This window comes from Brassica napus, chromosome C6, assembly GCF_020379485.1.
Source record: "Brassica napus cultivar Da-Ae chromosome C6, Da-Ae, whole genome shotgun sequence".
Classification (NCBI taxonomy): Eukaryota; Viridiplantae; Streptophyta; class Magnoliopsida; order Brassicales; family Brassicaceae; genus Brassica; species Brassica napus.
In genome coordinates, this window is record NC_063449.1 from 9,676,926 (window position 1) to 9,690,891 (window position 13,966).

Genomic DNA, 13,966 nt, shown 5'->3' on the forward strand with positions numbered 1-13,966 from the left:
AGTGGAAGTCATACTCTCTCGCCCTTGCGACTCCTCTGATGACGACGTCCCGACAGTGCAACCAGATCTGCGCGATAAATTGGACAACAAGGATAAGCAGTCTCTCGTTCCCTCGAAAACAGATAAAGACCTGCGCATTCTATTGAAGCGAAAAAGCGCCACGAACGTAAACACAGGAACCGCCGACCTCCGTGCGACCATCTCAAAATGCAACGCTCGGAGAGTCGGTCAAACTGGCGACCTTCGCGACCAGCTCAATTCGAAGGCCGATGACCTGCGAATCCAACTCAATCGTTCGAAAGGGTCCGATCCTTAGTCAAGACGAACGCCTTACCGAGTAAATGCGCCACTAAGGCCACTTTTACTCGGTCTCTTTAAAAAAAAAAAAAAAAAACCCGAGTAAATGCGCCATTAAGGCCACTTTTACTCACAATCTATGAACTACGAATGGCTTGATTCCCGCAAAGGGATACGTAGGCAGCCCAAAAAAAAGGGGGTCCAGCCGAAAAAAAAAAAAAAAACAAACCTCCTTTCCGAGGAATCGATCTCCGAAGCAGACGATCACTTAAGCGATGCCGACACGAGCATGCCCCGGCTTCTCGAACAAGCGTATCGGTACTCGCATCCCACGTTGGATATGTCCTGATCAGACACGTATTCACGGGAGTCGACTGTGTTGCGATATAAACCAACACGGCCGAGACAATGACTCCAACTCACCCTGTAATTTACTAAGTAAGGTTTGACCTACCGGACGCTTGAAAATTACGTTAGGGTCGATTTGGAACCGTCAACGTCGAGAACTCATAATTAACAACGAAACTCAAATGACGAACGATCGCGAGTCAAAGAAATCGACCGAGACAAAGTCATGACGAGCTTAACACTACAACGATTCGATATCTCGAATAACGTTTATACTAAACAAACAGTCACTTCGAATCTTGAGAAATCATGCATTTGATAGACAAGTACGATAAAAGACAAACAGTTAATACGATTCGAAGAATTGGAAATAACAAAAGTGAAACAACAAAGTAGAAGTCTTCAAAGGCAAAAGTCTAAAAAGCAACAACACAAGTCCTCCGGGACTCAAAAGAAACAACAAACAAAAAAGACTAAGCTTCCCGATCACTCTCGCGATCGTTGAGGACGGAGAGCTCTGAAGCCCTGACGCTTGACTCACGAGCAGCCGGAGAAACATGCACTTCGTCTGATCTCGGGACGATCTCTGGATCAGCCAAAGGACCTTCAAGAAGAGGCGTCGGGTCTTCGCGCCGCTCTTCAGTCGGATGAGTAGGCGGAATGTGAAGACTCGCTGCAGTCTCCGGATCGATCAAGCCGGCGTTGGACCCATACGGATCGAGACTCGCCAAGATTCGAGCATCCACAAACTGAGAGTCCAATACGAGAGGAGAAAGTGTGAGATCTTCCCCGGGTATCTCGCCCACCCTAAGCTTCTCGGCTTCCTCCTCGTATTTCTTCTCTTGCTCGGCGAATATCTTGATAGTAGCTTGCGAGCTGTCGCTCCTAGCCCTCTTCAAAGCCTCAAGGCATTTCCTGGTTCCGAAGGCTTGGCTATGAAGCAACCGGGCCTCCTCATAGGGACCTCGTCGCTCTTCTCGGGAGCGAATCCTAGGGAAGCGACGATTAGCTTTCGCGGCCATCTCGGCCTCAACTCTTCCTCTTTCCCTCTTCACTTCCAGGATTCTGGAATCTCTAAGGTGCCTCATCTCTCTTTCATGAGACGCAGCAAGCGAAACCTTCTCGCTCTCGAGTTCGGCGTTCTTTCGCTCGAGCTCACGGACGACTCCTCGGGATACCTCCAACTCGGCTTTGAGCTCGTCTCTTCGAGCAATAATGCGAGCAACCATCCCGTTAAGCCTCTCGACGTCAGCCCTCGATGCATTCAGCTGGCGAGCAAAAGCTTCCTCTTTCTCCGCGTGCTCCTTCTTAGCCAGCTCGAGTTCGCCCAAAGCTCCCTTCAGGGCAGTGTCGTACTTATCGATCATGACGTTCGTCGCGCTATCCCCCTAAACAGACGAGGAGATGAAAATTGTAAGAAAAAGTTAAAGAACGAAACAAAAAAAAAGAGAAGAGACCGAGCCGTTTACCAGCAGCTTGGCCCTCGCAGCTTCCTCGTATTCACTCCCGAAGATGAGGTCCTTCACAGCGGGCAAAGGTTTCGCCCTCCCCCTTAGTTGGCGAAGGAACTCTCCGCACTCCCGAAGATGAGGTCCCTCGTAGTGAAACGAAACCTTGTCTGGAAAGTTGACTCCGGGCACCCTCCTCAAGATAGCGGAGCCGCGAGAAGAAGTGCCGATCTGAGCGACCCCTTCTCCAATGGGAACCGGAGTTCCCTCGCGAGAAGACGCCAGAACAGGAGATCGCGCCTCATCGCCAACCTCGTCATTATGCCTCCTGATCAAAAGCAGCGACTCTCCACTGTCTTCTTCAGAACCGTCCGGACGGGCGGCATTAAGAGGAGTTTCAGATTCCTCCCCTTCACCAACTTCCGCCGCATCGTCCCGTTCTCCCGAGATTTCAGCCTCAGAAGCCTCCTCTTCTGGTTGAAGTTCTTCTTCTTGAACATCACCCTCCTCAATCTCAGTCGGTTCTTCGGGATTCTCCGACTGCTCGTCAACGGGCTTCTTCGTCCTCTTCTTCTTCTTCTTCTTCTTCTTCTTCTGGGGTTTGCCAGAAGGAGGAACGTCGCTCGCCTCCTCGGCGCTCCCCTCGACTCCCGAGCCGCCCCTCTTCCTTTTTTTTACCCTTCCCCGCGTTTCTAGCACCAGAAGGGGGAATGTCACCAGCGCGAGGAACTGTCGTCGAGGGTCCCTCCTCGCTGGCCAGTCCCAGCTGGGCGGCTAATATCGCGCTCAAATCAGGAAGAGTTCCCATCCTCTTTGCTTTAGAAACTTGCTTCTGGATGTCCTTCGAGAAGATGTCTTGTCGCTTGGTGCGAATAGGAAGAACAGTCGGAAGATCAGATCTCCACTCTCCTGAAAACATAAGGCAGAAAGGTCAGGACGCGACAAATAAACATTACGATCGAAAGAATAACCAGAAACGGCGAGAGAACGCACTTCAGGCGATCCGGTCCTTAAGATCGCGAATCCTCTCGACGGTAATCTCGGACCAACGGTAGATTCGAAGCAAAGCGACGGCTCGAACGCTCTTCAGGAAATCCTCAGGATAGACTGGAGACGTGGGATGGCCAACTGCGAGTACAACAAAAAGAAAATTTTGTGAAGATCGACAAAATCAGACGTAGCTCGCGACAAGATATTCTACCACAAGAACGGTTCCATACGACCCGATAGTCCTCTCGAGGAGGCTCCTCGAAAGCCGAGTCGTCGGACTTGATGAAGAAATAGGAACGTTGCCAATTCTGCGTTTTGTTTGGATGACCGGCGCACACATTGCAGTTTGGTCGCATCTTCACCGAGTAGGTTCCGTCCTTCATGTCGGTTATCGAGGTCATCTCCTCGAATGACCTGACGCTCATTGGCACGTCAATCTGCTCCGCTAGAACTGATAGAGTGACGGCTAGTCGCAGCGAGCCGTTCAGTAACTGACTAATTGCGAGATCTCGCCGCCTAGCGTACGCGGTGATCAGTCGCGGGATGGGGAACCAACAGCGAGTGTCATCCTGGAAGTAGGACTCGTATACCGTTTTGTACCCGATCGGAGGAGACCAAGGCCTTTGCTCCTTCGTAGGAATGAGGAAGGTCACGCCTGTAGCGTTATTGGCCCGAAGAACCCTCTTCACGCTCCTCAGGGTCGACTTAGTCTCGTCCACACCGTCCCAATCTTGACCAGCCACGAAAGCAGGGCGCAATAAGTCAGGATGTAGTCGTGGAAGCTCCTCGAAAATCCCTTCGGGATAGAAGGTCGTCGGAAACAACTCGGCTTCAGAATCGTCGTCTTCCGAAGGATCGTCTTCCACTGCACGAGCTCTCAAGGTAATCGAGTCAACGGGCACCGCCCCGCTCTGTCCGTCTCTCGCACACTCCGTCGCATCCCTCACGGCGACGTTCTCGCTCCCTTCTCTCGCAAGCCGCATAGCATCTGCGACCAAAAGCCTCTGGGAGCGAGACAAATCAACTGTGTCCATCATCGCCTCGTGATGAGTCGATTCGAGATCCCCGATACAACCTCCGTCAGGACTCCTTGCCGGAGCTGATGCCGCCGCGACTGATTTCCCCTTTTGCTGCCTCGATAACCTCTGAGCTGACGACATGGTAGAAGAAGCGAAGAACGCGTTGAATGAAGGCTATAACACTTAGAGAGATAAAAGAAGGAGAGAGAGAAAGTACCTTTGATCGCGGAGGAAACTTGAAGAAATGAGAAGGGATCTGCGTATTTATAAGGAAAAGAGAGGGGGGGATTCGAGGCATCATCATTAGGTCTATTCCGGCCTAGATGGGCCTCGAAACTCTCCCTAAAAACCCAGCGAACCCTCGCGACGTTTCGACTTCTCGGTGCATTTAAAAGGAAAAAAGGGGGGGGGGAATTCGAGGCGTCGTCATTAAGCCTAAACGGGCCTAAATGGGCCTCGAAACTCTCCAAAATGTCCAGCGGACCCTCGCGACGGTTCAACTTCTCGTCTAAATCAGACGTTGGTCATCTTAAAATCAGAATAAACCAACGGCTAATCTAGACATGTCAGTCGGGATCTGAATATCCGCGACTAATCGGCCTTAAGAGGAAATATTTCAGAACCTTCCCTGCGACACAACGACCAAAAGGAGCGAGAAAGCCTCTACTGCTCGCTTCGGAAAGAACGACGCTGTGCGACTCGTCGACCAACCGCTCCAACCTTCCGACAGGCCTTCTATTCCCTCAAACCTTCAAACCTTAGAATCCATCACGAGCCAGAAAGCACTTCGCTCACTAATGGACTGGGGGGGACTTACTGTAGAGGATGGATTTGACCATCCCACAAGGCCCGAGGAATAGAAAGGCCTGGCCCGGATTAGGTAGAGCGACGGCTCGATCGGTCGGCTCAAGAGCCAGGTCTCTTGGCTTGACTCTTGAGTACTTTTAGTCGATCGTCATCGACTAAAGTATATTCGGCTCAGCGGCTGCTCGGACGCCTACGGGCTTCTTGGCCCAGCAGAGGAGGCCCACCAAGATGGCGTAAATTAGGTCAAAGACGAAGCATCAGAACGTCTATATAAGGGAAAGGGGAGACAACGAGAGAAGGATCCGAAATGACTGACTAACACTTGGCGGCTAGATTAGGGTTTTCACCTTTGTTTCATCTCGCCGTTAGTTGTACTTTTCCGGTAGCTCATCGAGCCACCGGCTTCCTTTCTGTCGCATTCTCTTTATTTCTCTTGTAACCGACTGAACGTTTTCTCCGACAATAAATAAGACGTCTTTGTTAAAACCCATATCTTCTTTATTACCGTTTTCCGATTAAACATATCTGAGAGTGAAAGAGATTCGTATGTTTATAAGCTGGAGAATGGAAATAGTGATCCCAGTGAGCACAAAGATTATGCTCTGCGGAAATTTGCACAATGAAAGGGTTCTGTGAGTCACATACGGCATGACCACCGATGAAAATAGGGAAGAGCTTGCACGGTAAAAAGTAAGAACAAACTATATTAAACACACAAAGCTCACCATTGTTACTACCAAATATGGTGCAAAACGCTAATTTGCTCCGTCGATAATTTCTCTCTCTATATATATCTCTTAACACTACTTTTCACTGGTTCACTACATGTGGAATAGGTTACAACGCCATGTCCTCTCTTTTAATATTATACTACGATAAGACCTGCGCGTTGGGTGGATTTATTTGTATATATTATCGATAATTTCTTTTATATATTTAATTATTTTATTTATACATATACAATATTTTTTGTTGTTATTATATAATTTATTTCTGATGGACGGACCTAGGGGTGTTCAATCCGGCAAAATTGAACCAATTAAAACCGAACCGAACCGAATTAGATTTTTACCGAACCAAATATACCGAATGGATGTCATTTTTGAATGCGGCGGTATATGAATATGGTTTGGTATATAAACCGATCAAACCGAATAAACCGATCATAGTAGTATAATTATTTGTAAATTTTATAATATAATTAAGAATATATACATAATTTATTTTATTAATTTTATTTTTATATTGAAACGTTTTTTTTAGTAACTCAATATTTTTTTTTAAGTTAAAAGTTATGTTTTATTTTTATAAAATTAAATAAAACATAACGTTTACCCTTTTGTTAACAAATATGAGTGTTTAGATTTAGTTATTTATAATATTATGGATTACTAATTTATATTATGTAAAAACTATTATAATTATTAACTTAATATGTTTGCTAAATATTTTAAATAGTAAAAACCGAAATATCTTCATGTTATATAAAAACTAATATCTAATAATATAAATAAAATCCATAAATACTTTTTTAAAAACAAATTTATGGTATTTTGGTATTTTGATATAAAACCGAATAAACCGAAAACCGACGGTATATAAACCAAAACAAACCAAAGTAAATATGGTTTTAATATGGTAGCTATTTTTCATAAACTAAAATATCGAAAAACCGAAAAAATCAAACCGAAACCGAACCGATATCCGGATTTAACACCCCTAGATGGACCGGATCATTTTTTATTAAAAATGGTGAAACTAAACTATGTGTAATATATTATGGGTTGATCAGATTGAACATTAAACAAATTATGACACAAAAACTTTATTATTTTCCACCGAACACATTTTTGAAAATTTTGAACAGTATTGTTTCCACAGTTGAATTATTTTGACATTTATCTTCCATATGGTTTTGAAAAGTTTCAGATCAACCATCGAATTGATACATGTTATTTTAATGTTTTTAGTTGTTTGGTTAAGAAAAACTTACATTTTTGTAATTTAAAGTCGGTTTAAAAAATTCAAAATATAACATATAAGAAAAAATCTAACATATAAGAAAAATAAAATATATAAGGTTTCCTTATTTTTGTAATTTAAAGTAGTTTTAAATTTTTTTAAATATAACATATAAAGTTTCCTCATTTATGTAATTTCAAAGTCATTTTGAAAAAAATCAAAATATAACATATAAGAAACAAAATCTCTTTTTTTATTATATGGTTAATGTGATTGTTTAATATTTTTATAAATATAAAATTAAACAAAAATGAAGAATGATGCAAAAATTGTTATCAAATATTTATAATTCATAGTCATTAATTGTCATATAAGTGTTAACCATATAAGGTAATTCTGTAGCTTTTATTTATGGAAAAAATACATATTTCTTATACTTTAGGTTATATAATGTTGTTAGAATATTTTAAACTATATTTTATATTAGATGCTCTAGAATTCTTTGAAATGAAATTTAGAACGCATTTAGAAGTGTCACCTAGGATTGGAGTTTTTTTTAATTAATACAAAATTAAGGTTCTAATTTTTTAAATGCTTCTCAATTAATATATAGGGGATATAACCCATTAAAATCTTTGGGTTTAATGTTCCTCTTTGCAAGCCATTATCCCCTATATATTAAAAAAGAAACATTACAATATTTTAGATAGCTATTATATATATGTGTTATCACCACAATGAGTCTCAGAATTCTTAGAGAATTAGGTTGTTCCATCTAAATATATAATAAGTTTTTTATTAAATTAAAAATAAATTCATTATTAATGTTTTTTATTATTTTCTTAAATAAAAATTACGGAATTGCCTTATGTAGCTAAAGTATATATGAAAATTAATGATTTTGATAAGAAAGATTTGATAAAATTAGTGCATTCTTTATCATATTTGTTTAATTTCAAATTAATAAAATAAATTAAACAATTACATTAACCATATAATAAAATTTTAGATTTTTCTGAATATGTTATAATTTGATTTTTTCTAAACGGCTATAAATTACTAAAACTATTAAAAATCTCACATTCAAATATTTGTGATCTACGATTTAAAATTTTTGTTATGATAAAATATAAATAATTACAATTTTTTTTGTTATCATAAGTGTAAAAGATATATATATATATATATATATATATTAAAATTAAACTATATACCATACAAAATATATAAATATTTTAATTTTAAAATTGACTTTGAAGAAATATTTTTGGTAAAAGCTATTGACAAATATTGACAAATATTGACAACTAAATATTTAAATTTTAAACTTAGCCTTGAATTTTTTAATAATTTATAAATTACTAAAATATTAATCATACAATAAAGATTTTGTTATCTGTGATTTAAAGTTTTTGTTAGAAAAATATACAAAAAATATATATGAGTAGAAAGCTTCATTTAATATATATATATATATATATATGTTAATTTCATTTAAATTTAATTATATACCATATAAAATAGAAAAAATGATTGTTTGGATTAATGAAATTTATTTATGTGGCCACATCAATCCCCTATACTATATTTGCGAAGTGATTTATACACATGTCGTCACTACAATCATTCTCGCTGAAAAAAAGATGACATGACACTTAAAATAGATGACATGGTTTTAGAAAATAGTGACATGGCATCATATTAATTTTGAGATGTAAAATTTCCTTATAAAAATTTAAATTTTTTTGCAGGGATTTTAAATCTGGTAATAAAAATAACTCATATATCATCATTAATGTCAATTTTCCATATAAATATTTATTTATGATAAACTATTAAATATATTAATAATTCATATATCACAATTAAAATAATAATATATATGTATATATGTATCTCACATTAATAAAAATAAACTAAATAAAGTAACACTAATTCAAAAAAAATTGATAGTTAAATATTTAAACATTATTTAAATTTATCTGTTCATCTTCATCTTTTAAATTAACAAAAAGATTTTTTAGTTTAAAATAAATAATCATTAAACACAATAATATAATTAAAACTATTTTTATAAAATCTAATTTTATCTTTATTAAAATTTAAATAAAATCAAATTTAAATAGTCATACCCAATCAAAAGAAATAAGATTACAAAAATACGTCTATGATTTTTTATAACAATTGAAGTTAAAATATAAATTAATAATGTTGAAATATAAATCAAAATTTTCTTTTGAAATAAAAATGTTATGTTAAAAATTACTATTTCTGCGCATGGCGCAGGAAAACTCCTAGTTAATTATATATGTAATAGTTAGACCATCAGCATTATTAGTGAACCCCATGGAAGGGGTTCACAAAGCATTTTTTATTATTATTTTTTTTCTGTTTGATTTTTGTTTTAAAAAAAAAATATATATTAATAGGACCAATCGCGGGCTGCCACGTGTCGTGGGGCCCGCGCTACAGTGATGATCCGGGTTCACTGGAGTGAATTCCCAAGAGACAGGTTCATAGCTTTTGTTTATTTTAATTTTTTTTTTTTTGAAAACTGTGTGAACTGCCATTGAAGTTCACTAATGCTGATGCCCTTACTGACTTTTTAATTATTTAATATATATTTATTATTTTATAAATATGTAAAAGAATATATAACATATAAAAATAGGATATATAATGTTTGTACCGCTCAAGCCGCGGATCTTAAACTAGTGTTTATTATGGTTAAAACCATAACGTTACATACAATAGCTCGAACGACGTCGGTTCAGTTAAAGTCGTAGACTATGGAGCTTTGGTCGTAGACTACGGCGCTGCTGTTGTTCTGCTTCTGTTCGCCATTGCTGTGTGTTCTGCTTTGGTCGTAGAAATAGGTGCTGCTATGTGTCTGTTCGCCATTCGACATTGATGTGTGTCTGTTCGCCATTCAGTTTAAGTCGTAGTCTATGGAGCTTATGGTTAAAATCTGTTCGCCAATGCTGTGTGTCTGTTTTTTCCGATGGAGCTTATGTAAAAATGATGTTTATGTCAAAATGGTAAATTTAAAGTATTGTCATAGTGCTGGCATGGTCGCCGGTTCAGTTCAAGTCGTATTCGATGGAATCTTTTTGAAGTAGAAATATGTGCTGCTGTTGTTCTGCTTCTCTACTAACTCAACATGTCTTTTCGTCATTGATGTGTTTATGTTTTTTCGAAGGAGCCTTTTTAAAAATAAAGTTTATCCCGCGCTAAGTGTGTTATAGTTATTAGTAGTCCTTCTTTTTAATTAGTTGAACACAGTTCATATTAGTCTATGTATCTATATACGGTATGTACGTGTTTGATAGAACTATGTTCATGTCAATATGGCAAATTTAAAGTATTCTTATTCATTTAATCAGGTCCAAATCTGATTGATAGCTATAATCAGACCGGATTATAATATTAAAGTTCGCAGCACCATTAATACACTTATACACAAACTAATACAGACGGTTTAAGCTATTTATAATTATGATTTATTATTTAAAGGTTGAAGCATTATTGGTCGTACTAGAGGCATAGCCTCCGCGCAAGCGCGTGGCCGAGTACGTTGTTGATGCGTTGCATGATTTTGTGTAAAAGATTTTATCTTTTTTTTTTTAACTTTTGTTTTTCTGTATTGTCTGTAATGGTGATGAATGGAACATTAGATATTTTCACACACCTTGATTAAGTTGACAAAAGAATGATCATCAATTTCATATGTGTAGATATTTTCATATCTTATCTTCGTAATGATTTTATCGACCATTAGCGTTATTAGCGCTTTCATGTTCAAAAGATGAGTTTTATGGGATAGGTTAGTGTTTATTTAGATAGTTGTTAGTATATAAATCAACCAGTGTAAGGAAAAAGATATAAAATTTGGATTTAAAAATTTCACAATTTATATGAACAGTAAATTAAATTATTTTTCTTATTTTACCCAAATTAATTTCAAAAATATAGAATTGTAATAAACTTTTTTTTTTAATTAATAACTCTAGAAATTTTTAAAATTATATATGTTTATAAAAACGTAAACATACTGGTTTTCATTGAAATAAAGTTAAAAAACAGTTTATTTAAATTCTATATTTTGAAATTAATAAACCAAACATTCTTTATGATGCTTTTACAAAATAAACCGAAGGGGCTAAACATCAAACCAATCCCTGAGAACCAAACCAAACGACATGTACGAATCCAATATATGTGGGGCCTACAAACTATCTATGTGGATATTGTCAATATGTATATATTGTATTATTATTTACACGAAAACTTTTGCTCCAAGGCTTCGATCAGAATTAATGTCAAGTTAGATAAGGAAGATTCATGAATGCTGTGATGTTAATATGAGAAATCAAAAGTACAACTTTCCGTATGAGAGGTAGAAAATATAAAGGGGATTTTTTTTTGCCTTCGTAAGCAAGCATGTATCTTAAAAATAAGTTAATTTTGTGTTTAAAACACGATAACTTTGGGAGCAAGTCTTACATAGAAATTAAGTTTGCGATACATATGGAAAATACAATATGTGGATTCCGTGTCAGTTAATGTAAATATTTTCGCCTATGTTAACCTAAAAATATTCCTATATAAACGATGTGTAGCACCAAACGAATCCTCATCCTCTTACAAACAATTAACGTAGCAAAAACAATTCGCTTGAGCAATAATGTCTATCAGTGCTGTTGTCGATGTGAAACCTTTCAAAACAATGTGGAAGATCAAGGTGAAAGTGATTCGGTTGTAGAAACAGTATTCAGCCGCTGGAGGTGAAACCATTGAAATGGTTCTCTTCGATCTTAAGGTATCGTGTTCTTCTATGTTTTTATTTCAAACCTTATGCTTAGTCGTGAAACTGTATTACTAACCACTTGATTAATAACTCCAGATTTACTAAGCTAAAAACAATTTTTGTTTGAGTTTTTAAAATAACCTTATGTTTAGTCTTGAAACCGTCTTACTAACCCCTGATTATTAACCCCGGATTTACTAAGCTAAAAACAATTCACTTGAGTTTTTTAATTTCAAACCTTATGTTTAGTCGTTTGTGAATACTGTTAATTCTTATACTCTTTTGTGTTTTTATATATTTACAGGGTGGTAAAATTCATGTCTTGGTGAAAAGAGAATTGGTTGCTCAATTCTCTTCTTTCTTAGGCCAAGGAGGATCGTTGATGCTTATTAATTTTTCAGTGACTCATTCATGTGGTACCTACAGAACTACAAACCATCCTTACCGGATTGGCTTCCTGTCCACAACCCGTGTTCGATCATGTGAGAAGTTTCCTGAGGACTTAGCAGGTTTCGAACCAGTGAAGTACACAGAACTGTTCGATGGAAGTCTAAACCCGGATTACTTGGTTGGTACGTATTGAGATCGTTTGAACTTATCCAACGTTTTCTATCAGTATCTGTGATTAATTTTTTAAAATGTGTATTCTCTGCAGATATTATCGGTGAGATTGTTTGAAATCAGTGATATTGAGCATGTTAATGTGAATGGGAAGGAGACAGAGAAGATCTCTTTAGAGTTGTGAAATACTGAGTAAGTTTTGGTTTTAATTTTACATTTAGCTTAATTAATTAATTACGCACAGCATATTTTCATCATTTGTAAATTAATAATCTATTTTTTTTGGTCTGTTAGTGATGACTGATGAGAGACTTCCTGTGGTGCTTTGGGGCAAATTTGCCTGTGATGTTAGTGAGGCTATGCAAGTTCGAGAGGGGCATTCAACTGTCTTAGTTCTACGTTTTGCGAAAATCAAAGTGTGGAAAGGTAAGATACATTGCTTCACAATTACGGAGTTTATTAACAATAAGAACCGATGAAATGTTTATAGATTACAAGAAAACATAACACATTTGTTTTAAAGATGACCCTTTTCATCTTAGATTTGGAGGAAATTAAATCCTACTCTTTCCATTTTGCTTTGGATTATATGTTTTATCTGATTCAAACCCGCATATTCTGTACAGAACATACCTTATCGACATCAAAGGAGTGAGGATTTGTACATGATCTGAAGGTGTTATATGGAGCTGATCCAGGGAAAAGACACATGTTCTGAGGTTGTTCTGATTTATTTGTACATTCCCAGGGATCTGATGCAAAAAAAAAATTCACATCACAATGAGACTAACCTTATAGCTTTTGATTGACGGAGCTAATACATAACTCGGTAGAGTACATACAACCTTCGATTCATTTCACTGAAGATCTGTGGAAGGTGAATTCATTTCGCATGCAGGTTCGAAGAATATTTGAGCGTCTTTTTGTTCCGAAGCGACGAAATGGAGACGAAGAATAGGGCATATTCCGAAGAAATTTTCTTTTTTGGTTAATTATGTATATGGAAAGTGTAAGTGGATTATAACATTGTGCCTCAAAGATATTATATTACAAAATTGGCCTGATGAAATATCTTGCCTTATGATTTGGCTCAGAATCAACAATTTATATTTTATTAAATTAACAATTTCCATTTAATGATGTAAAAACATTTTTTTTTAAATTCCAAATTCTGATAAGTTGTCTTTTAGTTTTTAAAAAAAATCATATATAAATCAGATTAGAAGATCATTTAGTAAAAAAATTGGAACAAAGTTTTATTTCTATGACTTCACATGTTCAACAAAATCTGCGAATGAATTTGGAATTTCAATGAAGTTCCACGAACCCAATTACAATTAATTTCCCCTCCCCCCAAATTTATAAAATATTATTTAAACAATATATTTTATATATTTAGATATACAACATACCGACCAACATATCATTTTTCTTTTTCTTATAACCGTATAACTTTTTTTTTAAACTCACCCCTCGCGCGGATCTTATCCTAGTATAATATTAATACCTGATTTGATTGCAGAAAGGCACTTGATTAAATGGTAATTTTTTTTTCTAAAGAGTGAAGGAGATCAATCACACATGATTGTACGTTTGGTGTCTTGGTGACCGCACTGAAAATCTTAAAAAGAAAAAATCTTCTACATAAGAGCATGATTAACCTTATAACCCCATTTGGGTTTCTTAATGATTATTTAAGTAATTAATTGTACTTAAGAACTCTAGTT

At 36.7% G+C, this 13,966-nt stretch overlaps 2 protein-coding genes across 2 annotated transcripts; one reads left to right on the plus strand and one right to left on the minus strand.

The window, feature by feature from the left end:
- Positions 1-1,118: 1,118 nt before the first annotated feature.
- Positions 1,119-4,243, minus strand: LOC106404346 (meiosis-specific protein ASY2-like). The gene is made up of 5 exons (XM_048759621.1): positions 3,295-4,243; positions 3,144-3,221; positions 2,920-3,002; positions 2,115-2,867; positions 1,119-2,033 (listed from the first exon to the last, which is right to left on the minus strand). The coding sequence occupies exons 1-5, from the start codon at positions 4,241-4,243 to the stop codon at positions 1,119-1,121; spliced, it is 2,778 nt and encodes a 925-aa protein (XP_048615578.1).
- Positions 4,244-11,555: 7,312 nt separating this feature from the next.
- Positions 11,556-12,423, plus strand: LOC106404347. Its single transcript, XM_013845072.1, has 3 exons — positions 11,556-11,612; positions 11,983-12,246; positions 12,334-12,423. The coding sequence occupies exons 1-3, from the start codon at positions 11,556-11,558 to the stop codon at positions 12,421-12,423; spliced, it is 411 nt and encodes a 136-aa protein (XP_013700526.1).
- The last annotated feature ends 1,543 nt before the right edge of the window (positions 12,424-13,966 follow it).